This window comes from Enhydra lutris, unplaced genomic scaffold (genome assembly GCF_002288905.1).
Source record: "Enhydra lutris kenyoni isolate GAN:26980312 unplaced genomic scaffold, ASM228890v2 scaffoldscaffold43, whole genome shotgun sequence".
NCBI lineage: Eukaryota > Metazoa > Chordata > Mammalia > Carnivora > Mustelidae > Enhydra > Enhydra lutris.
In genome coordinates, this window is record NW_019154127.1 from 11,709,663 (window position 1) to 11,737,657 (window position 27,995).

General features: G+C 54.2%; 1 protein-coding gene across 1 annotated transcript; it reads left to right on the forward strand.

Moving 5' to 3' along the window:
- The first annotated feature begins 24 nt into the window (after positions 1 to 24).
- Positions 25 to 27,978, forward strand: LOC111155686 (MX dynamin like GTPase 2). The gene is made up of 15 exons (XM_022515982.1): positions 25 to 515; positions 618 to 716; positions 6,709 to 7,026; positions 7,564 to 7,756; positions 8,669 to 8,806; positions 10,891 to 11,045; positions 13,069 to 13,207; positions 16,697 to 16,895; positions 20,147 to 20,225; positions 21,823 to 21,945; positions 22,266 to 22,407; positions 23,374 to 23,532; positions 23,989 to 24,065; positions 25,528 to 25,782; positions 27,037 to 27,978. Exons 3-15 carry the CDS (start codon positions 6,778 to 6,780, stop codon positions 27,265 to 27,267), a joined length of 2,139 nt encoding a protein of 712 aa, XP_022371690.1. The 5' UTR covers positions 25 to 515; positions 618 to 716; positions 6,709 to 6,777; the 3' UTR covers positions 27,268 to 27,978.
- Positions 27,979 to 27,995: the final 17 nt, after the last annotated feature.

A 27,995-nucleotide genomic window follows, 5' to 3' on the forward strand; every position in this document is an offset into this window, starting at 1 on the left:
CCTGGCCTGGCAGAGAGCTCTCCCCGCACAGGGACCTCCGGGAGTGTGGGGTGTGCACTGAACAAACAGGTTATTTCGGGGAGCTGCGGAGTTCCCTCCTTTGGGTCTGCACGGCTTCCCACGGGGAGAGGATGAGGATGGTCAGGGGTGGTTCAGGCGTGCTGCCGTGGGACCCCTCAGAGCGTTGAGATCACAGACGTGCGGGCGCCGCGGTGTGGGAGCCGCACGTGAGGGGCCGAGTCAGTCAGACTAAGACGGTCAGATCCTAGGCTCACTGGCCTTGTTCAGGAGGCTTCGAGCCGCGCAGGTGCCCCTCTGTATTGGACACAAAGAACAGAACGTTGCCATCATCCTGGAATGTCCTAGAGGACGTGCTGCTCTAAGTCCCTGGATGTCCAAGTTCTTCCTGATACCAGCCTCCCCCGAGAAGCCGTCATCCCCATGCCGATTCTCCACCGCAGGCATCTGCCCCCCATGCCCCAGCCCTCCAGGACAATCCTGCTGAGAACTCCAGGGTGAGTCACAGGGTGCAGGGTTGGTGGGGGGCAGTGTGCTGCTTTTTCGGTTTCATTTCTGTGGTCTGAATTTCTGGTTTCATTTCTCTCGGTGATGCTCAGGGGGAGTGAGCCACACGGCATATAAAAGGGAAGTAAGGAAGGACCGGATGACTCTCCTGGTGCGGGAACGCGTAGCGAAGAAGGCAAGAAGGAGCCGAGGTAAGGGGGCCCCTCCCTCCCTGGGCTCTGCAGGGAGGACCGTGTCACCACGTCCTTCTGCAGCAAATGTGCCTTTTTAAAGGATTTCCCAGGAACCGTGGCTTGTGCCTGAAGGGGGCAGACAGAAAGACAAGTTTCTGAGGTGCCCTTTGGGAGATTCGGGGAGGCTTGGTTGGCGGGGGGGGGGGGGGGGGGGGGCTGCACACCCGGGGTGCGTTCTAGAGGATGCGGCTGGTCTGGAGGCACAGGCGGCCCCCACCCTGAAGCTGACCGAAACCTTGCGGCCACAAAAGGGTGGCTTGTGGGACGCCTCGCTCACACGTCCGGGGGAGCTCTGCGCCCCTGTGATGTTGTGAGGTGTGACAAGTTGAGTTAATTCTTATCACCCCGCTGTATGTTACATCCCATAGTCAGTAATGCAGTTAACAACGCTGTAGTGCGTATTTGAAAGTTGCTTAGAAAGTAGATATTAAAAGTCCTTATCAGAAGAAAAATTGTCGCTATGTGCCACGACTGGATGTTAACTAGATTTACTGCAGTGATCATTCTGCAATATATTACAAATGCCAGGAAAAAAAAAAAATATATATATATATATATAATTTGATCTTCGTCTGGTTCCTGACACAAAGCTCCTAAAACCCTGGGGATTTCTCAAGTGGAGAGAGCCTTGTCTTTTGTTATGTTAATAAGGACTTGGAAAGCCTCCAAGGGTGGGGCTGGCCAGTGACTCCTGGGGGAACTTTCATTCCGCCCACTGACCTGGGGGAGGGAGAGTGGCTGGGGGTTGAAGCAGTCTCCAGGGGTCAGTGATTTCATCTGTCCTGTCTGTGCAATGACACCAGCATAAAAACCCAAAAGGAGAGGGTTTGGAGCGCTTCCAGGCTGGTGAACACGGGGGTCCCTGGAGGGCACGGAAGCGCCCCCTCTTTCCCAGACCTCACCCTGGGCATCTCTTCATCTGCCTGTTCCTGAGTTACAGGCTTTCGTCATAAATCAGTAATCTAGTGAGTTCTCTGGGTTCCCTGAGCCGCTCCTGCAAATGATCCGAACCCCAGGTGGCCGTGGTTGGAACCTCCCATCTGTAGCCCATGGGTCAGAGGCAGGCGACACCTCACACTTGTGGTTGGCATCTGCAGTGGGCTGGGAGGGGGTGCGGCGGGCGCACGAGCAATCTGCCAGGACCCAGCCCTTAGCCTGTGGCAGCAGGCGCTAGCTTGGGGTAGATCATGAAAGAATTAAGTGTCTAGTGGTGTGGAAGAAAACCCCCACACGGGAACTAGTGTCAGACTTCAAGCCCGAAAGTCTGGTCTCCGGGCTTCGGGTGCCTTCAAAGTGGTCCCTCAAAAGAGACACTGAGGCCAGGTCCTCCCAGCAGAGAGTGGCATTGGCAGGGGACAGATAAGTATTAGCCACGGGCTGTCTGTGTCTCAGAGCCGCCGAACAAGGTGCCACGCGCTCGGTGCCTTAAATGGTAGAAACGTCTCCTCTCCCAGCTCTGGAGGCTGGAGGTCTGGGATCCAGGTGTGGGCAGGGCTGGGTCCCTCCTCGCCTCCCCCCGCGTCTGGTCATGGCCGGCAAACCTGGCATTATTCGGGGAACACATTCAGGGTGCTGGGCTGCTCCCCGGGTCGTGCCAGCAGCAGGAAGAAGGCCGGGGTTCTCCTGAGGACGGAGGGGAAGTGAGTAGTAGCACCTCCCTTTCTCTTTCCTGAAAACCGTGACAAATGCCAGTGGAGCTGATTTCTGTAATTGTATTCTGCTTTCAGGAGAAACAAAATTTCTGAACTAGTGTGAGAGGAAGCAAACTGTCCCCACAGGTCTGAGAGGTCGTGCAGGCTCGGCCCAGTCATGGCAATGGTAGAACAACCCTGAAGGCACAGCAAGTGGCCAGGTCCAAGGTCGACAAGCTGTAAAGGGATAGAAGGGTCTCCCCTCTGCACAGAGCCTGTGTGGCTGCGGAGCTCCTCGCAGAACCCAGGCCTGGGGCAGGTCCCAGAGGCCAGGCTCCGGGGCTGGGGGTCAGGGAGGGGCACAGGGCACTGGGGTCCAGGCCCTCCCTGCTACTGCGCTTCCCCTGGGGCTCGGCAGAGTGAGAAGAAGGTCCAAATACAGTAGAATCAAAAGCAGGAGGACAGGCCCCGGGGGAGCAAGGGGCTGGTCCTCAAGGTTGAGATCCAAAATCTACCCTCATTGATGGTGGCCCTCTGTAAAGCGTTTTCTTCTCTTTTTTTTTTTTTAATTAATTTATTTATTTTAATTTTATTTTTTATAATCATATAATATATTTTTATCCCCAGGGGTACAGGTCTGTGAATCGCCAGGTTTACACACTTCACAGCACTCACCATAGCACATACCCTCCCCAGTGTCCATAATCCCCCCCCCCCAACCCCCTCCCCCCATCCACCCTCAGTTTGTTTTGTGAGATTGAGAGTCACTTATGGTTTGTCTCCCTCCCAATCCCATCTTGTTTCATTTACTCTTCTCCTACCCCCCTTAAGCCCCCATGTTGCATCTCCTCTCCCTCATATCAGGGAGATCATATGATAGTTGTCTTTCTCCGATTGACTTATTTCGCTAAGCATGATACCCTCTAGTTCCATCCACGTCGTCGCAAATGGCAAGATTTCATTTCTTTTGAATATTTACTTTATTTTATTTACTTATTTCAGAGAGAGCACTAGTGGGGAGAGGGGGACAAGGAGTAGGGGGCTAGAAGGGGTGAGGGAGGGGGCACAGGGGGGCAGGGAGGGGAAGGGAGAGAGAGTGGAGGGCCATTGGTGGGAGGATGGGAGCCGAGGGAGAAGCAGGCTCCCCACTGAGCGTGGAGCTAGACAAGGGGCGATTCCAGGACCTCAGGATCTTGACCTGGAGGAAGGCAGACACTCAACTGTGAGCCACCCGGGCGTCCCCTGTGATGTGTTTTCCAAATGTGAATAACTTCACTATTTCCTCATTGTTGAAACAATCCACTGTTCTTTGGAGTCTCGAGCCTGTTGCTTTCTAGCCGGGACGGTCCCCCAGCCCTTCAGCGTGTCTGAACTTCTCCCATCGCCTGAAAATGCAGGGCTCTGTAAACGAGATCACAGGTCACACAGGACCGCAGGGCACGCAAGGAGCATCAGGGACCCTTTCCCACACAGCCCATCCATCTGTCCCTCTGTCCAACCGTCCCACCACCCCACTCCCTCCTCTTTCCTCGCCCCTCCGGGCACATGTAGCTTCACCCTGCACCGGTATCCCCCAAATTTCTCCGTCTGGGGTGCCCTGAGTGTCTCCGTGATTCGTTCATGGTGCCCCCTTTTGGGAGAGCAAGAACCCCTGCCCCTTTCATGTCCTTGCAGCTGGACTAAGAATCACGTGGCCATGAGGCAGATTCACAGGAGAAAATCCAATTTAGCAGCGTGCATACGGGGAGTCCACACAGATGTGGACGTTCCGGACGGTCGGGCAACAGGAGGCACATGTGTCATCTGAACGGAGAAGAAGGGCCGGGGCTCTGGGGCTTGGGAGGGAAGGAGCCCACTTCACAGGGCGACAAGAGGTGGCTGTTTGCGGATTAGGTGGTCGTCCCGCTGTGCAGATAAAATGTGTCTCTGCTAAGAACCTCGTTCTGGAAAGACCCCCCAGTCCACATTCTTCTGTGGGGTTAAGGAAGGGGCAGAGTTTCTCCCGAGCCCATGGGGTCTCCGTTGCTGTCAGCTCAAGAGAATGCTTGCGCCAAGTAGCACGTTCCTGGGGGTTGGAGTCTGACCCCTTCACCCCCGACCAAAAGAAATACCGAATAGTTCTATCAATTAATTGTTGCTGTTGGGTCCAAAAACTCAGCAGCAGCAGGTTGTGTGGTGTCCAACAGGTGACTCTGTGCACCCCTGAGAAGTTTAAAAACCCACAAGCGACCGTACAAGTTAGCTGAGGTTCCTCAGGGTGCCCAGACACACAGTTTGGGAACCATCACCCGACCATTCTGGGCAATGCCTTTTCCTCACCTGCATGTCACTCAGAGGCTTACCTGTGATGTAGGTAACCTGGTCACAACGTGGGGGTGCCTTCGGCAGAGGGGGCCCTGTCTCCATGGACCCAGCACCAAGGGATGATGGGATGAGGTCATCTCTCGTGCAGATGGCAGCTCCTTCGGGGTGAGGGAGCCCTCGCCTCCGGTCTGCCTCCTCCTCCTGTCCTCGGCCACCGTCCTCCCTGCATCCCACCCTTTACCTACCCTCGGGACCCCTTCTTCCTCTGGGTTGCGGGCTCAGCCCCTGTAATCGGACTCCAACCCGTCACCCCTGCAAGGTCTAGCTGGGAGTGGGGGCCGGCAGGGTCCCTCTCGGATGCTTGCGCCCCAGAAGAGAGGGAGGGAAGGAAGGAAACCCTCCCTCTGGGGCGGCCTCGGTGACCCCCGAGCAGGACCGGCCATCCTTCCCCCGCCCCTGCGTCTCCTCCCTGGCACACTCCTCAGGTGCCTCCTGTCTCCCCCGGTCTGCGCGCCTCCCTCTATGCTGTCTTCTCAGAGACGGTTCTGCTCTCCTAACTTGATCGGGTCCTGTCGCCCCACCCTGCCCTACGTGAACCCCATGAGTGGCTGTTTCTCCACACTCGCTTCCCGGGGTCTCTCTGCAGCTCCGCTCTGTCATTGGCTGTGCCCCTCCTCCCGGGCCCGGAGCCCCCACCAGGAAAGGTGGAGAATGTGCCGATCCCTGCAGACCACCTCTCGCATGCCCCGGTGTAAGTTGCTTATGAAACAGTTACCCGACACGGGGTTCGCCTCTTGCTGGCTGTCTAGAGCCAAAGGGCACACCCAACCCGGCCCAAGAACAGGACGAAGAAGGTGGTACTTGGGACAAGCAAAGGACACCGGGGCTATTTCCTGAAGCAGGGTCCCCTCAAATAACAGAACTGGGAAGGTTTATGCTAAGGGCGCGTGCGTATTCGTGACGGGGCTCAGAGAATGGGACCACAGTGTGCCTCTAAGGGACAGAGTCCAGGTCCTGAGTGATGGAAGCCAAGGGCCACCAGGGGCGACAGCACTGGTTCTCTGGGTCTGGTTGCTCTGGGGTCTGCGTGCTCTCGGGGATGAGATCCCGCAGTGATACCTAGAGAGTGTGTTGGACCGGGTGCCCGGCTGGCTCTATAGGGGCAGCGTTCAACTCCTGATCTCAGGGTTGTGAGTTCGAGTCCTACCCTGGGTGCAGGGATTCCTTAAAAAATAAAATATTTAAAAGAATAATAATGTGCTGGGCCAATCTTTACTTTTGAACCAGCCTTGGGAGTTTCATCACTGATCGATTGTCCCCGATACCATTGTGCTATCTCCTGGCCTGCCAGTGGCCTCTTGTTCTCACGTTCTTCTCTTCCCCTAAAATCCTTAAGAAGAACTCTGTTCTGCTGCAATTTCGACATATCTCTGGAGGTTCTGCAAGAAATGTGCCCTGGGCGAGTAGTGCTGGTCAGGCACAGATCCCAGGGTGGCCGGGGCCTAAAATGGCCTTTCTTATGTCAAGAAGGCTGCATCTCGTCTTTCTTTTTCTGGAGACCCCTAATTCTTTCTGTTTGCAAAATCTTAAAACAAGAATAAGGCCTGATAAGACTCTGGGGACGAGAGCCAAGGAGCATAGCAAGGCCTACAGCAGCCCGAGTCCCCACGATTCCCTCGTGAGCCTGCTTACCGCCCGTGGGAACGGTGCGCAGGCGGATCGTGTCCTTTACTCTGACAACAGGGAGCCTGTGTTTCACCAGGAAAGCAAAGTCCTCCACCTTGGCCCTCTGCAAAGGAATTTGTTCTGTGTACATATCGCGGAGGTTAATAGAACTTGCATGATTTTCTTATTTAAGATTAAATAAGTCAACAGATTTGTTCTTGAGGTCTCTCCCTGGTCTGCGGGCAGGGGTGCATGGTGTGGAGTTGGGTGAGGCGAGGCTGGCCAAGGTCCGGGCTGGGAAGGGACTGCCCAGGGACAGTGGGCCACTCTGCCCTCCTGTGTCTTTGCAGAGTTTGTCAAGGAGACGCGGCGCTAAGCAGCAGAGAGCACAGCCCCCAGCTCTGACTCGGTGAAGGCCAATGTCTAAGGCCCACAGTTCTTGCCCCTACTGGAGGCCCAAGATGTTTCCTCCCCAACAGCAACCAAAAAAGGAAACGAATTTCTTCCAGCCGCAGCCACCACCATCTGGAGAGGCAACAGGACACACGATGTATCCCCCAAAGCATCAGGTCAGGGGGCAGGACCCAGTTGACGTCACCAAAATGTTCCACTCCCTGACACTGAACGCGCAGCAGGTGGAAGGAAGCAGGCCCCAACAGAACACAAAGGTGGGTCATGCAGAGGGACATCAGGAAGGGTGTGTTCCAGCTCCCGGCCAGAGGTGAGCTCCCCAGTCATGGCCATAAACCCACAAGTCTGGTCCAGTCCTGCCAGTAAAGCCGGTGCCCCATGGTCTCCCAGGCACCTCCCAGGCAATCACCAGGATATACCCAATCTCTGGGGCAGCAAGCCTGGGGCTTCTGTCCCAAGGGCCGGGGTTTCCTCCCTCCCTTCCTGAGGAGATGCTACAGTCAGCATCACCATGGCTAACCCACCCCACTCCCAGCCCCACCCCTGCTCGGCAGCCCAGGGCCTGGTTCCCGCCCCCACTCTGGCCAGGTGCTCCCACATCTGGGTGCTTTCTGCCTGTCCAGTGAGGCACCTGCCAGCCAGCTACCCCACATCGGCGGAAGAAAAGTCTCTGCAAGAGGAGAACACGGGGACCTCCCTGGGGCCCACCCACCTCCTGTCTGCACCCCAGCATCAGGGGAGGCATACATCCTGCCCCAAATTCCCAGTGACGATGGGAATCCTGCCTTTCCCAGGGCCCCGAGCACAGGCTGGCTATCCAGTACGAGGAGAAGGTGCGCCCCTGCATCGACCTCATCGACTCCCTGAGGGCCCTGGGCGTGGAGCAGGACCTGGCCCTGCCCGCCATCGCCGTCATCGGGGACCAGAGCTCGGGCAAGAGCTCCGTGCTGGAGGCTCTGTCGGGGGTCGCCCTCCCCAGAGGCAGCGGTAAGCACCCTGGGCCAGCTTTGCTCTGCAGCCTGCTGGGTCACCCGTGGGCCACAAGGCATCCCTGGGGGGCTAGCGTCTTCATAGGCAGGCCCTGGAAGGCTTAGGTCTGCAGCGCATGGCCTGGGCTGGCACGTGTGTATGTGGGGGGTGGGGTCCCTCACGGCCCCTTGGTTCCTGACCCCTTTCCCATCAATAGCTCTTGCTGGGCTTGGGCTAGAGGAGGAGACGATGCTGCCCTTAGAGGGCCGGCAGTATAGACACGTGGAATGCTCAGGACTTTGCAATAGGAATGCCCAGCCCCAAGCAGCTCAGGGAGATTCCAGCCTTGAAACCCAAGAACACCCTTGAACCCCGAGAATGCCCTTGAACAGCCTCCTTCGGACGTCCCGACTCTTGCCCTGGCTCTAGTTGCCTTCTCCCCACCAACTCCAAGTGTGAGGGGCTTGGAGGGGGTGGGACCGATCTCACTGCTCCACTCATCCATCTGTCCTTGGCCCTCTGCGGCCACCCAGACTAAGGCTGGTCCCGGGGCCAAAGCCCAAGGTGGGACTCCAGCTCAGGTGTCCAGGGGAGCCCTCAGACACACAGAGCCTCAACTCGGGTTTGTGTGACTTCTAGAGCAACATGATGGGGACGGTGGCTATGGTCGGTCTGGAGGCTCAGTGACCACAGAGCATAGGGCCCCGGATCGGGGGTGGGGGGCACAGCTGCAAATGTCTCTTTCCTCGGACCTGTGCCCCTTTGTGCCCGCCCAATCTGAGCCCCTGTCCCTACCCAGCCCTGGAGATGGACCAAAACTTTAGACGAGGACTCCTGGGACAGTGGGGCAGCTCTTTGGGGACAAGGGGAAAGGGCACCTGCAAACCCTCCTTTTCAAGGGAACTTAGCATGTTGGGGACACTGTCTCAGGGATCGTGACCAGGTGCCCGCTCGTGCTGAAGCTGAAGAGGCAGCTGCAGGAGAGCGCGTGGAAGGGTCGGATCAGCTACGGCACCAAGGAGATCCAGCTCCAGAACCCCTCCCAGGTGGAGAAGGAGATCCTCAAAGGTAGGAGGCCCGGATTTCTGCAGGTGTGGCTCTGGGGGCCGCTCCCTTGCTGTCCCGCCCCCTTCTCCACCTCCTAGCCATGGGGCCTCTTCCTCCCAGGTTTTCCCGTGCTCCGGTCCTCCTGCCTCCCACGCTGCCCCTCCTCTGGGCAGTGCCCCCCACAGGACACACACACCCCCCACTGTCCTGAGCCACTGCCCTGCAGATTACTAAAGCTGATTCAGAATGTGGAGGGGCTCCATGCGACTGATAACAAACACGGCCTCTCCCCGTGACTTTCCGGGCTCAGATCCCCCAGAACCCCATGTCTGCAGGCCTCAAATGGCTCAGCAGAGGGACCGCCTCCAGAACGGAGAAGTCCTGCCCCCCACCCCGTTCTTGTGCTTGCCCTGCCCCTGCCGGAGGGAGAAGGCTTCTCCAGCCCTGCTGCTCCAGGACTCGCTCTCTGTTCCACGGTGGCTCCGTGGCTAATTCCAGGAGGCGGAGGAGGAAGGGATGTGGGTATTGAGCCCACGCTGAGGAACAGGGCCAGGTGATGGGGAAGCATCGTTCTTATGTCTCCATGCTTCCCCCTGAGCCTGCGACCAGTGACCTCTGTGTCCTTGTCCTTGGCACATGTGTCTCATGACATTTGCCGTCACTCCCGCCCCTCCCCCTCCTCCAGACCATCCCAGCTTCCTCTCATTTCCGGGTTTCCCTAGACGGTCCAGCCCCTGGGCCCTCACCTGGTCTGCAGCAGCCACTTGTCTGGGGGCTCGTTGGCACTGCAGAGTCTCAGGGAGACACCCCAGACCCGCCCGGTCCGAACCTGGACTTGAACCAGGCTCCACAATGGGTCCTATGTGCTCAGAGTGCGAGGAACCACGCTTGGAGCCGGGCCGGCTACGTGACTCGGGCGCTCCGCACCGAGTCAGACCCCGAGACCTACCCCCATTCAAAATTACTAAGAATTTCAAGACCGTGAAAGCAGATGAGTAAACCAGGCGGGGGCCTCCGAACCACGGGGCTCCCCGTGACGGCTCGGGCCCCTCGTGTATGAAGCGGGTCGAGGCTCTGAGACGTGTGCACGAGGCGTCTGAGTCGGTCCCTGTTCTGGTTGTGGCACCAGCAGCCTGCAGGAAGGCTGGTTTTTTTCTAGCTCACCCCTGGGGTGCTCCCGGGAAGGGGCGAGATCCCCGGGATGTATCTGGTGGCCCCTGTTTGTCCGAGGGCATCTGGACATCTGGGTGACGGGCACACGAGGACATGCACAGCCGGGCAGCTGGAGAGTGACAGTGGAGGTCGGGGGGGCAGCGGGGAGACTGTCTCAGCTCTGCCCACACGTCCTCCTTCCGGCCGCGAGGTTTGCTCTGCGACGCTCTCATGCCCACATCCGCATGTCTGTCCTTCCTCCCCGCACCAGTCCTGGCTTGCGGATGGCATGGAAGCTCCGTGTCGATGGCTGTCTTTATTGACACCTTCAGACCCCCGACCCAGGGACCCCGTCCGTCCATTGGCCACCCTCTAGGAGGACGGAGACCGTCCTGCTGCACCAGCAGAGCTTGAGCCCAGCTCGAAATGGAAAGTTTCTTCTGTCTTTGAACCCTGTGACCCAGTGGAGATACTTGGTGTCCTCAGGACAGGGCGGCCAGCTTCCCACAGAGTGAGCCATGCGAGAGGAAACAGGCAGCGGCCGCGGCGTCCTTCCTGCTGGTCACACACAGTCACTCCCACCATTTCTGTCCTTGGACAGAGGTCCCTACGTTCAGCCCCCACACAGGGGCTCACCTTTGGGAGGGAAGGGTGTGGAAGAATTTGCAGCCGTATTTGAAGCACTGGAAAATATTACACACACTGGAAAATATTAAAAAGCACAAAGGGAACAGAACCCTTTCGTAATCCCATCGTGAGCGTATGGTATGTTCCCCACCCCACCCCCCAGGGTAGGGGCGAGGGCTATGTGTTCAGTGGCCCCCCCAGGTGGCCTCAGAGACCTCTCCTCAGGCCTCTGTGAAGTGTTTCCTAAGCACCAGGGACTCTCGGCGTTTCCTTGGAGGGGTCGTTAATCTGGACTCTGGGTTTGCCCCCTGCCTCTGCCTCCGCAGCCCAGAACACCTTAGCAGGGAACGGAGTCAGCATCAGCCATGAGCTCATTAGTGTGGACATCACCTCCCCCGAGGTTCCAGATCTGACCCTCATCGACCTCCCCGGCATCACCAGGGTTCCTGTGGGAAACCAGCCCCAGGACATTGGGCTACAGGTGAGCTTTTCTGGGACTTGGGCCCAGCTGGAGACAGGGAGACTTCCTGGTCTGGGCAGGCAGGCCCAGGGGCTCTGGAGCACTGCCACCCTGGACCTGGTCCCCGGCCCTGGTCTCCGGCCCTGGTCCCCGGCTCTGGGACTCTGGCTCGGGGTGGTTGGGGAGGGGACCAGGGGAACAGTGCGCAGGGCTCGGAGCAGAGGCTGTCGCTCCCCAAGGCTCTCTGGTGGCTCCAGGTCCTTCAGCATGAAAGTTCCCCGCATCCAATGTGCTCCGGCCACAGGAGCTCATGGGCCACATCTGTCAAGGTGCCCTGTTCCTCCCCTGCTCCAGCCGCACCCGAGCCCTCGACAGTCCTCAGGCCCTCCAGCTTTGTACCTTCTCCTCCCTCTCTCTGAAATGCTCCCCCTGCCCAGATTCCCACGGGGCACCTTCCCCAGCTTCCTCCAGAGCTCTCCCAAAAGCCACCTCCACCGGGATTCTCTCCCTGATACCCAATACCCTGCACCTGGTCCTCCCACTTCTATTTATCTTCCCTGTTGAGTGTCTGCGTTCCCTCCTGGGACAAAGACCCCCGAGGGACATCACCTGTGTGTTCATGAACCTCTGCATCCTGGAATGGACCTACCACCTGGGGGTGCCCGTCATGTTCATTGCATGAAAAGAAGGTGAAGAAGTGTGTTTCCCATAGTGATTCCTACCCCGAGCCTATCTCCCCCCCATCCCCCCCACCCAGGGATGTCAGCAGGGTCTGAGACATTTACTGTTGTCACGGCTTGGGAAAGAGGGGCTGTTACCGGCATCCAGTGGGTAGAGACCAGAGACGCAGCTAAATTTATTCTGTAACGCGCCGGCTAACCCCCCACAGCAAAGAGCTGTGCGTCCTGAACTGTCCGCGGTGCTGAGAAGGAGAGCCCGGGGTGGGGTGCTGGCTTACAGACCTCGGCAGCCCTCAGGTGTAGCAGAGGGAGTAGAGACCAAGAAGACGACGACTTTTATTTTAACTTAAAGACAATTCACGTTCAATGTGAGTCTATCCCATAATGTTATTCTATGACATGAGTTTATGCTATTAACTAGCTTATAGGAGTTGATTGTTAACTTTACTCAGGGAAATTTTCCCACAGTTAGGACCTCACGGGACCTCTTGGTGTTTGTCCTCTTTATTGGATCCCATCACTGAATTGTTTCTACGACGCTAGCCTGCACTTACATGACGCAAGTTTCCTATTTGTGGCTGTGCAGGATTATTTCCTTGTGCAACATAGAATAATTTCATGGGGCATCATAAGAGAAAAAACTCTGTGTGACTTGCACCCAAATATACAAAATTGTGTTCCTAGGTGTCGGCTTTCTCCATGTTAGTTTGTACTGTCCGAGGGGAAAATATTTTTGAAATTCGATATGTAAGGCTTGTGCTGCCCACATCTCTCTTTTGCCTACAGATTCTAAGAAATTTTATTGGATTTCTCTAAATTTAAGTGAGCTAGATTCCTTCTAAGAACAAACTCCAGAAAAAGACATTGATATTGGGGATGAACACGTGGAGAGATATTATTGACGTCAGATACTATGGTAGAGGGCACTGAGCACCTGCCACTTGGGGCACCGTGGGGGACTCGGCATGGGTACTGAGAGCTCAAAAGGTACCCCCGGGCTCCCAAGGCAAACAGGACACATACCAAACACTATAAGAGAAGGCAGATTGTCAGAAGCATCACAGGAGAGCCTTGGAGAAGAAGGAGAGTTCTAGTCTGGCTACAAGGACCAGAGAGTTGGCGGGAAAGAAGAAATATCGGCGGGGGGGGGAGTCTGAAGTGGCGTAGGGAATCAGCAGAGAACCCAGTAAAGGCAGATGGCACAAGTTTGTCTGTGGAAGGGGGCTGGCCACATCAACGCCCAGAAGAGTGAAAACTGGGTCATGCTCTTGGAAGTTGGCTTGTCACCATCATACCTGTCTAGCTGGGCTGTTGGTTAACCAAAGATACCCTTTTCTTTTGTGTGATTTTTATTTTTCCATCAGATCAAGGCACTCATCAAGAAGTACATTCAGAGGCAGGAGACAATCAACTTGGTGGTGGTCCCTTGCAACGTGGACATCGCCACGACAGAGGCGCTGAGCATGGCTCAGGAGGTGGACCCCAAAGGAGACAGGACCATAGGTAAGAAGACAGAATCAAGCTTCCAGAGGACAGGGAGGAAGGGGGAGACTTCTATATTTAGAAGTTCGCAGAACGTAGCCCTATTCCCTGCAGAAGCTCCATGGGCTTAGGACGCCTTCACCCACTGCCGATGGCAGTCTCCACTCACAGTCAGGGTGACAGGTGTGGCCAGAGCCTAGAGGGTCTTCATCCTCTTTCCTCCTGGTCCTCATTGGTGTTTGCAAACCCTTCCGGATGGGGGGCCAGAACTGCCTTATCTGCTCTCCTACAGTGGTCCGGATGGGAGAAATTGAACAGCCCATCAGCTCTACTGTTCCACAGTTAAAGGTCTTGGAACCTGTTGGTACATGGCAAGGACCTTCATAAGGCCTCAGGGAACATTCTACCAGGCTGATGTTGAGGCATGAGAGTCTGCAGAATTGGTGTTCAAGCAGAAGTCTTTGTGGGGAGCTGGGTTCTCTTAAATATCTTCTAAAAAAAAAAACTTCACCCTGGAAGGTGTTACAAGGAACTTGACTTGAGAGCACACACAGTCTGGGTTTGAATCCTTGTTCTAGCACTTAAAGGCTACAGAGCCTTGGCTAATATATTTAACCTCTCCGACCTCCCTGTCTTCATCCACAAACTGGTATCACAGACCTACCTATGCGTTGGGTGGTTGGGAGGATTCCATGAAGAAATATCGTATAGCATGGTCCGTAGGTCCAAGCATGTAGTATTTTCTCAGCAAAGGAGAGCTGCTCTTTTTTTATTAATAATTCCATCACTCGACATCACTTCTTCCTCGGTCATTCCTCCTACCCAGAGAGCTGACCCTCCTGAAACTTTGCAGGTCGTTTCCTGATGAAACGCATACCTGACGTGTAATTGCCTTTTCGATTTCTTCCCAAATAAATGCCTGGTTTTCCAGGAAGGACAGAAATGAATATTAGGGGCACAGACCTCCAGCATATCGTTTTAGTCTGTGCTGGACCCCCCTGGTGCGCTGTTACCTGTCGACTTCTGCAAACATCGCCAACACACCGAGCCAGGCAGAACACTCAGGCTTTGGGTCCCTGGTCGTCGTGGCTCTGTGCTCTTTGTCCTCTCTTGATCCTAAGTCAGGAAGGATGCCTCACTGATGGCCACACCAGGTGACATCATCTGTCTCGTAGGGTCAGCTGTCTGGATATTAGTAGGTCTATAGAAAGGGGGGCAGCCGGGAGTTAGTGGGTGAGTACAGAGTTTCAGTTCTGCAAGATGAAGGAAATCCTGGGCAGGGAGTGGGAGGCAGGGGGTTCACAATGGTGAGGATACGGACACCGCTGAACTGTCCGCTTTAAAATGGCCCAAACAGTAACTTTTATGTGATATAGATTTTACCACAATTTTTAAAAATACATGGGTTTTAAAAACAGGAAACCCGAAGATGGAGTGAAGGAGGAAGCAGCCTATTTTCATTAGCTGTATTATTCTCTTGCACACACGAATTATACAAACTTTTCCACGATTTTTTAAAAAGAGAACTGAATGCCTATCTGTACAGTACTTGGGACGGGCGAAAATAGAACAAGGTTGATGACGAATGGAGTAGAGGTTTACATAACGCCAAGTTGCAGAGACAACTGCGACCCCATATATTTGCAGGCCTTCTGCCAGCCCGTCCCCCTAACCCACCCACTGTTCCACGCATGGTGCCCGCTTGGCCAGCCCCAGAGGGACTCCTGTCACCACCATGGCACAGAGATGGCATCTGGAAAGTCACCAGTGCCCTCCGTGCTGACACGCATGCAGTCCCTTCTCTGTCCCCGTCTCCTCCCCCTCAGACCCAGTCCGATGGCTGACCACTCCCTCCTTTTCGAAATCTCTCCTTCCTTTACTGTAACATGGCCCGCTGGCTTCCAGGTCACCATCCTTCACTGGCCACTGGAGGTCACATTCTTAGTCTTGTCTGGTTGTTCCTTCCCTTCTCTGACCTCTGAATGTCGGAAACCCAAAACGTGGTTCTGAGATCTGCCCTCTATCAACACGTGCTTGTTAGGCAAGCTGACCACGGCTTTGAGTCTCTCTCTGTGCTGGCAACTCCCAGATCTAAATTTGTAACGCTTCCCTTTCCCTGGACTTGACATCTCCACTTGGATGTCCATTGAATGTCTCCAATGGAACATGACCAAAAGACAGCTCCCGACACCCCAACCCCCCAGCTCTCTTCTCTCCCACGGCTTCTTCTCACTCACAGCACCGCACCTGCCGACCAAGTTCTAGAGCCAAACCTAAGAGTCACACATGACATCTTCTTCCCCGGCTTCCATGTCTGATTCATCTACAGTCCTGATGACTCTGTCTCCAAAACTAAACCAAGTCTGTCCACTCCTCTCCATCTCCTGCTCACCACTAGACCAGACCCCCATCGTCTCCTGCCCAGATGACTCAACCATCCTCCACCTGGGTCTCCAGACACTCGCCTTGCCCACTACACCCCCCACTGGCCTTTAAGCGTGTAAATAAAGTCAGACCCCTCTTCAGCTTTTTCTTTATTGCTTGTATATTTCTAGACTAATCTGGCTTTTACCCACTAGAGGGTGGGGGGTTGGTCACAAAATCAGGGACCTGGCAGTCTTATTCCCGGCCCCTTTCTCAATACCTAAAGCAGAGTGCTTAATAGGCATCCTTAAATTCAGTATAAATATGTCATGTACTCAGGAAAGGGTTAATTGAAAAATAAGAAACGCTGTTGACCGTGCCCTTCTCCGTGGCCCAGTAGTTGGGACACAAGGCGATCTTCATGAACTAAGGCTGTCGAAGGAGGAGTGAGTGTTTCCTACTTGAGTTCTCGGCTCCAAACAGAAGCACTGAGTGAGAAGGCCCTCTCTCCCCCGCGACGGGGAGTTCTCACGGCAAACCTCCCTCTTTCTTATCTTCCTGCTTTCTCGGACTCCAGTTCAGCGTTCTAGGCTTTCCTGAGTGACCGCTGGCTCCGAGGAGGGGCCTTCACGGTGCTGCCGCCCCTCCTGGTGGAGGGTCCTCTCCTTTCCTGGTGGAAGGTGCCGGCGCAGGTTCAGAGACCTGTCGGCTCCCTTGGGGACACGGAGGTCTGTGCGCACACAAACCTCTTCGTGAGTGTAGAGGCACGCTCTTGAGGACCACCCTTGGTAATGGGAAGGTCAAACAGAGAGAAATCCCACAACTCAGATGCCAGAGAATTTTCAGGAAATAAGAAGCCCGATGGCCAGATTTCACCCCAGATTAAAAACGAGGACAAAGAGAGTAGAAGATGACGTTAGGTATCCCCCCGCGACAGATCAAAAAAAAGTGGCTATTTGAGCAAGTAAAGACGCAGGTAAGAGGGGTGGCGAGGGACTGCATGAGTGGGGTTTCCGGCCCTGCACGGTCGGAGCTCCAGAAGGCTTCCCGGGTCCTGGCCAAGGCAGCTCCCAGAGCCCAGCAGCAGTCAAATACACGGGAGGGGAAAACTGACCCCTTCGGCTGTCTTTGCCGCTCCTCCCCCAGGAATCCTGACCAAACCGGATCTCGTGGACAAGGGCGCAGAACCCATGGTCGTGAAGGTGGCTCAGAACCTCACGTACCACCTGCAGAAGGGCTACATGATGGTGCGGTGCCGGGGCCAGGAGGAGATCACCAACAAGCTGAGCCTGGCGGAGGCAACAAAGAAGGAAACCACGTTCTTCCAGGAACATCCGCATTTCAGGTGAGCTCCCCAGGACCGTCCCAGGACGGCCCTCTGTGAGGGCCGGCTCCACCTTCCAGGCCAGAGCTAGCCAAGACGGGGGCCGGCGACAGATCAACGCGGTCAGTGTGTTCACCCCGGGTCTGGGGCGGGGCCCCAGGATCTGTGTTTCCATCACGTTCCCGGGGGCGGCCAGTGTTACCGGTGCAGGGACCGCGCTGTGAATGCCAGGACTCAGGTCCGTGGGGAAGGGAAGTCTTGGACCTGCTTTGTCATCGTGTGTCCGAGCGGAAACCCTTGAGTGCGCGTGGGCAGGGACTCAGCTGTTGCGAGAGAAACGCGCAGAGCAGCACTTGAAAAACAGTCTTGTGGCACCAGCTACGGAGCCTCACCGTGCCCTTAAAATCGGTTGTTCATGGATTCAACACACGTATATTTGTAAAACCCTTACAACCGTGCCCGCTGCTTAGTGAGCACCTAACCTAACACCTAAGAACCTAACATGAGATCAACCCTCTGAGCCGATGTCCAGCGCACAACACCGTCTTGTTAACTATGGGCACGAGGCTGACCAGCCACCTCCAGAACTTTCTCATCTTGCGTCACTGGAACGTCGCCCCTGATGATTAGCAAGTCCCGGTCTCCCGTTCCCCAGCACCTGGCGACCGCCACTCCCGTCTCTGGTTCTGCGACTTCGGCTGGTGTAGACAGACCGCGCAGGCGGCATCGGGCGGTCTTCGTCCTTCTGGAACCAGCTTGTTGTAATCAGCGCAGTGTCCTCAACATTCCTCTGTGGGGCGGGTGTCAGAACGCCTTTTTGTTTTTTTTTTAAAGATTTTTATTTATGTATTTGACAGAGATCACAAGTAGGCAGAGAGGCAGGCGGCGGCGGGGGGGGGGGATGCTGGTGGGAAGCAGGCTTCCTGCTGAGCAGAGAGCCCAATGCGGGGCTCGATCCCAGGACCCTGAGACCATGACCCAAGCCAAAGGCAGAGGCTTAACCCAATGAGACACCCAGGTGCCCCAGGACGCCCTTCTCTTTAAAAGCCGAACCATATTCCTTTGTGCATCTTGTCTTCATCCGTTCGTCCACCCGTGGACACTGAGTTCGTTCCCGTATCTGTTGAACGAACCACAGTGCACGTGGGAGCACTAACATCTCTTTCCCGACTTCAGTTCTTGTGCTAAATGCCCAGAACTGGGATTGCTGGGCAGTACAGCAGTTTCGTATTATAATTTCTTGAGGACCTCCTACACCGCTCTCCACAGCGGCTGCACCGTTGGCCTTCCCGCCAGCAGTGCACGAGGGCTCACGTGCCGCCACCTCCTTGCCGACACTCGTGGGGTCTGGGGTGTGGAGTGCTGTGTCGTTGTGTTTCTGATTTGTGTTCCCCGGATGCCGGTGGCTTCGAGCTTTTTCTCACGTACCTGTTTGCCCTTGGTGTGTCTTCTCAGAAGAAATCTCTGTTTGAGAACTGGGCCTGTTTTTAAGTGGGTGGGGTTTCGGTTTGTTTGGTTTTTTTTTTTAAGATTTCATTTATTTATTTGACAGACGGAGATCACAAGTAGGCAGAGAGGCAGGCAGAGAGAGAGGAAGGGAAGCAGGCTTCCCGCTGAGCAGAGAGCCCAATGTGGGGCTCGATCCCAGGACCCTGAGATCATGACCTGAGCCCAAGGCAGAGGCTTAACCCACTGAGCCCCACAGGTGCCCGGTTTTGGGGGTTTTATTGTTGTCGTCATTGTTGACTTGTGGGAGTTGCTTGTATGTTTTGGAAACTGGCCCCTTATCAGCTACGTGGCTCACACATCTTCTCCCACTCTGCAGGCTGCTTTTCCCTTCGTTAGTTGTTTCCATTGCTCTGGAAAAGCGTTGGAGTTGATGTAACCCTATTCGTTTTTGCTGTGGTCGCCTGTGCTTTTGGTGTCGTATCCATAAAATCATTTCCAAGACCAATATCATGAAGATTTTCTCCTGATGGTTTCTTCCAGGAGTTTTTTTCCCCCCAGATTTTATTTATTTATTTATTTGAGAGACAGAGAGGGAGAGCACGAGAGGGGGGAGAAGCAGAGGCAGAGGGATAAACAGACTCCCCGCCGAGACGGGGCTCGATCCCACGACCCTGAGATCACGACCTGAGCTGAAACCAAGAGTTTGATGCTCAACCGACTGAGCCACCCAGGCGCCCCTTACATTCAAGCCTTTAATCAGACTTTTGTGTAGTAGTGTAAGAGATGGATGGATCCAAGTGCACTATTTTTGCACACGGTTGTCGTTTCCCCATCATCTTTCGGGGAAGAGACTGTCCCCGTTATATATCCTTGACCCTCCATCAGAGACCAGCTAATTGCATGTGCACGGGTTTATTTCCGGGCTCATTGTTCCGTTCTGCTGGTCTGTGTGTCTGTCTTTATGCGAGCACCACATTGTTTCAATTACCGTAGCTCCGTACTGCGTATTTGAAATCAGGAAGTAGAGCGCCTCCAGCTTTTTTCTTCTTTATCAAGATTGATTTCACTATTCGGAAATAATTGTTACAAGAAATAAGACACTAGTGCGGGCGAGTCACTTATCCTCTATGAAGTTAAGTTTTTTGGTTGTCCTGTAGCTAAGAAGATGACTTACCTCGTGAGTTTGTTGAGATGATAAAAAGAGAAAATAAATGTAACCTTTCGAGCACCCAGCTTGCTCGAGTTTGGGCTCACCCCATAATCAGGAGCTGTCTTTCAAATGCACTGCTTGGCTTTCTGATGGCCTGTGTCACCCTAGGGAGCTGACACATAAAGCCCAGAATAGGAAAATGATCATATACGTTATCGACCTTAGAATTAGAAGAGTGAGTTCTTTTTTCCAGCAAAAATGAATTTATTTTGGAATAACTGAATTGCAATTTGGGACATTCGAGCCATGGCCAAACCAAAGAGGAACGTTATCTTACGGAGAAGAGGGAGGACTTGGGTTGTTTGGAACTCAGTCCACCGGAGGAAGGCAAGCGTTCAGGGTGCTGATGGTTTTTCGTCGGCTGAGTCGCAAGGGTGGTGGGTTGCTTGTGGGAGAGTCAGCTCACATCCTTTCCGGCTGGGGTTCACAGCCACAGCCAATGTTTCTCTCCCAATGGGGAGTCTTCTGCTGGGTCTGGTCCGGACACCTTGGGCGGTGGTGTGGCATGGGAGCTCCCCCTTCTGGCCTCCCGGCTCCATTTCAGCGAGGTTTCCCTGACGGTACCGATAACCAGGGCGCTTCCTGAATGCCCGTGTGTTCTGTCTTGTCTCAGAGCTCTCCTGCAGGAAGGAAAGGCTACGGTGCCCTGTCTGGCGGAAAGACTGACCAATGAGCTCATCTTGCACATCAATGTGAGTCAACGGGGTTGGGATGCCTCTTGTAGAAATTACAGCCTACCCAAGTCCCTTCGTCGTGTGATGGCTGAGCTGCCCGCACAAGCCGATCGGCAAGTGCATTCTGAAAACCAAATTGCTCATGGACAGAGGTTTCCAACAGAGCTTCCAAAACCTGGAGGCAACAGCTGCGGGCTGTTGAGGCAAACTGTGGAATCCGTCAATCTGGGGGAAGCAACGAGAAGGAGGAAAGGGATCAGCCAGTTCAGAAGGGTAAAAGAAACACGCACTGACTTAGCAAGTACATCCTTTTGCAAGAGGCTAACACTTCGTCAACCTTGAAAATGAAACAGTGATTTTATCAACCTGTCAGTCAAAAGCAATGAATTCTTCCAAGCCAAGAAACACATACTCTGAGAACGTTGGTTGGAAGGGGCCAGAGCTTCTCAAGCTGCATGCACAAGTCACCTGGAATCTTATTTAAACTCAGATTCCTGGGTCCAAGCCAAGTTTCTGAGTCGGTAGATCTAGGGGGTAGGGGGCAATGAATCTGGCCTTCTAACTTCCCAGGTGGTCCAGGGAACATACATTGAGGAGCCCTGCTAATCCAGAAACTGCCCACAAGCCCCCACGCACCCTCCTTCCAGGCCACAGTGATCCCCAGAGATGGAGGATGCAGAACGGTGCCTGGCCCATAGACAGCCCTCCTGGCGCCTCTCGAGGTCCTTCCTTCTCCCCCTCCTTCCTTCTCATTGGCATCACTGACTGGTTAGGGCTCCTCCCAGCCTGACACCGATATCCAAGACGTCTCCTCTACCATAGCACCGTTTTTCCACTTATAACACCCAAATGATCACCAGAAGAACATTTTACTAAAGAAAACTTACATTATACACAAGTGTACTTGTTCCCTAAAAATTTTTTTAAAGATTTTATTTATTAATTTGGAGAGAGATAGAGCATGCAGGGGGAGGGGCAGAGGGCGAGGGAGAGAGAGTATCCCAAGCAGACTCCCCGCTGAGCACAGAGCCCAACCTGGGACTCGATCTCGTGACCTGAGCCAAAACCAAGAGTTGGATGCTTTTTTTTTTTTTAAGATTTCATTTATTTATTTGACAGACAGAGATCACAAGCAGGCAGAGAGGCAGGCAGAGAGAGAGGGGGAAGCAGGCTCCCTGCTGAGCAGAGAGCCCGACGCAGGGCTCGATCCCAGGACCCTGAGATCATGACCCGAGCCGAAGGCAGAGGCTTAACCCACTGAGCCACCCAGGCGCCCCAAGATTGGATGCTTAATCACCTGGGCCACCCAGGCATGCTTACTTGTTCTCTAAATACAGAGCACCACCCAAGCCCAGCCTGGCCGTGCCCCGATTCCTCCCTAGTCCAACGACCTCAACAAAACGGCAAACTCCTGCACGCCATGGTTCAGGCCGTAGGTGCACTCATTGCCTGCACAGCCATCCCTGGGCTCCTCAACGGGTGTCCGGGTTCACAAGCTTCACACAGTAACAGGAACTCTAGGTCCCCTCGAGAGCTTTCGCAGGGGACTCCGTGTCTAAGAAACCTGTTGGCCAGTGTCACCAGCTGCGGGTTTCATTGCTGGCTCTTTGTTCAGAAATCACTCCCGCTGCTGGAGGAGCAAATACGGGAGAGCCACCAGAGGGCCACCGACGAGCTGCACCAGTTCGGAGAGGACACCCCCAGCAACGAGGCCGACAGGATGTTCTTCCTGATCGACGTGAGCATGACCGAGGCTCCACGGGACACTCGGCACAGAACCGGGCCACCGTGTCACCAGACCCCGGAGATAGCCACACGCTCCCCTGTGGCCCGCCCCCCGATAGTGGCCTCCCATACATCCCTGCCTGTGGCCTGCCGCAAGCCCTGTTTCGTGGGGGAGCTGCCCACCTTTTTTCCCCCCCTGGGGGCTGGGGAAGTCGGGTGGCTGCCCGGGTTTCTTGACCCCCCCCCCGCCCACCCCACACGCTGCTGCCCCTGGGAAGCCCCCAGCTCTTTAGTGGCATTACAGCACAGCCTGATGACTTTGTCTCATTTTAGAAAATCAAGATGTTTAATCAGGACATTGAGAAGCTAACAGAGGGAGAAGAAGTCGTCAAGGAGAAAGAGACCCGCTTATTTAACAAAATCAGGGAGGAGTTTGAGAACTGGGTACTCGTACTCACAGCCAATACCCAAAAAGGTAAGTCTTGGGACAAAGCTCCCCCTAAACACGGGACCAGAGGCTCCTTGTGGCTCAGAGGAAGCACGCAAACAGCCAAACACGCCACACGAGACACCAGGAGCCCCTCAGCCATCCATGGGCGCACTGCCCCCACCAGACACAACTCCAGCGCCGCCAACCTTCTTGCTTCTTTGCTTTGAGACTAGACAGCTCTGCTCACCTCCTGCGCCTTCCTCTCCTCGCCCCTAACGCAGAGGTCAGTGGTTTGATAAGAACCCCTTGCTCTGCTTGGGGAAGTTCCAACGTCCCTTCTGCTAGAGCCCAGATGCCTGCAGGGTGTGTGGTGTGTGTGTATGTGTGTGTCTGGCACTTGGAAAAAAATACCACTGTTCACGTCCGTGGTGGGATTCCTCCAACTGTCGTCTGGACGTGTTCTTGGGAGATCTGTGAATCCTATAATAATATTTAAGTTTTCGTTTTCATGGTATGAATCTGGTACCTTCTACCAGTTACGAACACTAAACTCGTCTCTCAGGCTGAGGACTCTCAACTAAAACACGTTTCCATGCGATAACAATTTTGTTTCTTAAAAGCCAGTTTTCCTTCAGCTGGTATTATCAGACCATAATTATTTTTTTCATTATAAAAAAACTCCATTTAGGAATATTGCCTTAGGACACAGTGGGTAAGCAAGACTCCAAGAAAAAGATGTTTCTATTTTTTATTTTTATTTTTTTTAAAGATTTTATTATTTTATTTATTTGTCAGAGAGAGGGGGAGAGAGAGCGAGCAAGCACAGGCAGACAGAGAGGCAGGCAGAGGCAGAGGGGGAAGCAGGCTCCCTGACGAGCAAGGAGCCCGATGTGGGAGTCGACCCCAGGACGCTGGGATCATGACCTGAGCTGAAGGCAGCCGCTTAACCAATTGAGCCACCCAGGTGTCCCTGTTTCTATTTTTTAAATGGTGGTTTGTTTTATCCTGCAGTTAAAAATATTATTCACGAAAAAGTCTCAATATATGAAAAGCAGTACCGCGGCAAGGAGCTTCTCGGCTTTGTCAACTACAAGACGTTCCAGACCATAGTGCACCAGTACCTAGAACAGCTGGTCGACCCCGCACTCACCCTGCTCCAGAAGGCTGTTGGTGAGGAGCTCTCCTGAGTGCCTTTTCGCACGGTCGGCCCAGCCCTGTACCGTCTGGAACGCTCAGTGCCTCGGAGGGAGGGGTCGGGATGCAATTATCAAACCAAGCGGGAAGACTTTCCTTGACCACTTAGGGGGGGAAGACGAGAGTCAGGGGAGCGTTCTCCGGTCATCCCCCACCCCCTCCACGCAGCCACGTGGGGTATAGTCGGATGCTGGTCCTGGGGAGAACACACACTCCATCCAAGGAGGGGAAATCGACAGGACCTGGGCAGGGCGGTGGTGGTTTTGTGTCTCCGTGGGACAACTACTGTCCCCTCCTCCTCTCCTGGTCTGTAGATCTGGGGAGCACAAGGTTGGAATGGGGCCCATGTAACATGATTTCTTTTTCCCTGCGTCTCTAACCCGTTTTACTCCTGTTTGCAATTTATGGATGCCTTGTTTTTTCTCGGGTCAGAAATCATCCGGCAAACGTTCTCCGACACAGCCAAGAAGCATTTTAGTGGATTTTCCAACCTTAATCAAAGAGCCCAGGTAAGCACCCACAGTCTATGAGCGAGTCACCTGTACTGCTGGCTCTTTTGTTGGGGTCTAACCTTTGAAAGGAGCAGGATATTTACTGTCCTCTAGAAATTCGAGGCCGAGGTTAGAACTGTGGGCTGGCTGGGCTGGCGGCTGGTAGTCTGCACTCCCTGGGAGGGACGGAACAAAGCGCCGGGCCGAGTTCCCGTGTCTGCGGGAGACTAACGCAGGCCGTAGGCTCGGTGCTGGTGCTCTGAACATGCCTGGTGACTGACCAGTTCTTTGAACCTCTTTCCACTACAAAGGACAGGATCGTCCATTAGTCCTACTCCCAAATCTTTCTAAGTTGGACTTAAAAATATTGTCGCAGCTGTGTGGGTTTCTACGGAAACAGCTCTGATGCCCCTCTCAGGGATGGGAAGCAGGGGTGCTCCAGCTCCCCACCCCTACCCCCGGGCTCTAGATAAAAACCTTCTTCTGCTCAGGGCTGAGCCAGTGGGTCTGAATCTCATTCCACAACTCAAGTGAGCAGGAAAGAGAATTTTTCCACCATTTTTCCGTAACAGCTGGATGTCTCCTTTCACACCATTGGCCAGCTGGGGAAAGCGCTGTCTGACTTCAGACCTCTCCAGCTCTCCCAGGGGCTGTGTCTGAGGCCTTGGGTAGCTCCCCAGGGGATGGGGGACAGGCCTGGGCCTGGACCGCCGTTTCTCCAGGACAGCAGCTTGTCCTTCCCAGGTCTCAGCAGTTGGCCCCCTCCCCCTGCCATGCTCCTGACCCCAAGAAGGGGCTCTTCTGCACCAGGTCACCCTTCCCTTCCTGGAATGCCTCTAATGGCTGATGCGACACAGGAGTCGCAGAATTCCTGGAAAACACAGATGTCCAAGTGATATCCCGTTGTGTTCATTTGTGCGGATTCATTCTCAAAGGCGTGGATTCAAGCCAGTTGGAGAGACCAGAGGGATGGAGGTAGAATTACGGAGTAGACACCATCGATGAGGCAGGCAGATGGTGACGTGGGAGCGAAGGGAGGTCAGGAGCTGCGAGTGGGACCCTGCAAGGGCAGAGAGACAGGCTGCAAGAGGACACCATGGCATGGGGCAGGGAGCCTCCCTAGAGTCGCCATGTAAAATCCCAGGTCTTTGACGTGAAATTATGTTTAATACCATCTCAACATAATAGTACTTTCTACGATGTTTAAATCAACCAAGGGGAGGGGTGCCTAGGGGCTCAGTGGGTTAAGGCCTCTGCCTTTGACTCAGGTCATGATCTCAGGGTCCTGGGATCGAGCCCCGCATCCGGCTCTTTGCTCCACTGGGAGCCTGCTTCCTCCTCTCTCTCTGCCTGCCTCTCTGTCTGCTTGTGATCTCTGTCTGTCAAATAAATAAATAAAATCTTTAAGAAAAAAAAAGAAAAAGAAAAAAAAACAACCAAGGGGAGCCAAGAAGTCATGTGCTTTCTCTTCTCCAACCAGAACAAGATTGAAGACTTAAAAACGAGACAAGCAGAAATAGCGGAAAATCTGATCCGACTTCAGTTCCGAATGGAGCAGCTGGTGTACTGTCAAGATGAGATTTACAGCGTGATTCTGAACCAAGTCCGGAAAGAGGTTTTCAACCCAATGGGAAAGCCCATGCAGGATCATGAGTTGAAACTGCCTTTCTCAAAAGATACGTCTTCGATGTCGTCCATCACTGAAATTGGGGTGCACCTGAATGCATATTTCTGGGTGAGCACGTAGGCCGGGGCGGGGGTCTTTGTCCCGCAGACCCCGGGCATTCTGATTGAAGCTTTGCGGGGTGGGGGCCCCTGCCGGGTAGGCAGCCCCTTCCGCAGGGATAAATGTTCACGTATTATCTCATTTACAGTTAAAACCCTGGTGTTATCAAATAGTTGCAACCCTGTCTAGGAACTTTCCACTAATTCGGGAATTGGGGAATCAGGCTTGTAATGGGACACGGCATGTACTCAAAACGCATTCCAATGGCAAAGTTCTTTATATTTTATGCTATGCATGAATCCCCAAATTGCTAGTATCAGAATACAGCGAGATACGATCAGCACTAACTTTACGAGTCAGCATGTAGCTCTCCCTGATGTTCAGAAGGCACTCAGGTCTCGAATGGCCTCAGACTCACCAGCTGCACAAAACTGGCATGAAAATTCCTTCACTTAGATTCTGTGACCCGATCACCTCCAGAGTTTCCAGACCTCCATCCACAGACAGAAATGTGGAGTGCATAGAAAGGAGGACAGCTTTTAACCTGCAAAGGAGCCCAACTCCTAAAGCCCTTTCTTTCTTTATTTTTAAGATTTATTTATTTTAGAGAGAAAGAGAGAGCAAATTCAGGGGGAGGAGAAGGAGCAGGGGGAAGAGAGAGAGAAGCAGACTCCGCACTGAGCAGGGAGCCTGATGCGGGGTTCTACCTCACGACCCTGATATCATGACTGGAGCTGAAATCAATAGTCAGACCCTACCTGACTGAGCCACCCACGTGCCACCCCTCCTGAAGCCTTTTCTGAATCAGAGTAGAAAGGAGTTACGCAGATGTGAAGTCCAGCTGCCCGCAAACTTGTTCCTACCCACGCAGACAGGGAATGAGGTGGCCACTAACGCAGGTCTCAGTCCGCTCCCAGAAGGGACCAGGGGATCGCAGGGCCCGGAGGACTCTCTGGGGAGGTGGAGTGGGGATGAGGCTGGAGGAGGAAAGGGGCAGAGCTCCCAGGAAGGCGGGGATGTCCAGAAGTGTGCTACGGGTTCCCGCTAGCCTGCCAGGTGGGTTCTTAGGACTGAGGGAGCACCTGCCTGGTCGTGGAACTCAGGCAGCCCATCTAGAACCTTCCCATATCTCAAAGCTGATCATGGCAATGGGGTGCTCCAGAACCTATCGAGGCAATCACCCACAGATCCAAGAATCCCAAGGCTTTGCTGCAACCACAGGCGGAGACCCCTCCGGCTGACTGTCTTTCTCCCCTCTTCCAGGAAACCAGCAAACGTCTGGCCAACCAGATCCCATTCATAATTCAGTATTTCATACTCCAGGAGAACGGCAGTTGCCTACAGAAAGCCATGATGCAGGTCCTACAGGAGAGGGAGAACTACTCCTGGCTGCTTCAGGAGCAGAGCGACACCACTGCCAAGAGGAGGTTCCTGAAGGAGAAAATTTACCGGCTGTCTCAGGCACAGCGCACGCTCTATAATTTCTTCGGTTAAAGGGGGCACGTCCGCGGAGGGGCAACGATGCTTCGGGATTTTCTCTTCTGTGCATTCACCTTAAGGAGAGGCGAGAGGCGGCCTCTTACTTGGAACCAAGCTTTTCTGCTGCCCTGTGTCCACCTTCTCTGTACTGCGCTTGCGCTCAGCCCAGAGTTTGCATCTAAAGTCCGCACACACTCGGGGCTGTCACCTCCGCCAGGAGGTCCTCTCTGATCTCCCCAAAGAGGTGGCTCTCCAGTCCTTGAGCCCCACACCCCCCCCGGGTCACAGCGTTGTCAACTACTGCTCTCTTTCTTTGTTAGGTTGTAAGGCCCCAGAGGCGGGAGGTCAGGATCATATTCTTCTGTATTTCCGGAATCTTGAATGGCACCGGCTACACTCTAGTCCCTTAATACATGATCTGTCACTGAACACGTGAATGAGGAAGCCTCCCGGGCGCTACGGCTTAAATCCAGACTTGGGTGGTTTCAGATGGTGTCCCTTGGCTGGTCGCTTTCAGAGCAATTCAGCCATGCCACCTGCTTCCCGGGGTTGACCGTAGCCGTGTTTCTGGCCCCCCAAGGGAAAAGAGCTTGAATGATACCAATTCTAATGTATATGGTTTCCTGGCTCCAGTGAGCCCCCGTGGTGGCTGTGTGAAGTCTTGAAGAGAAGGTTAGTAAGGAAAAACATTTTTTAAAGAGTGTATTCATTTATTTGACACAGAGAGAGAGAAGGAGAAAGCA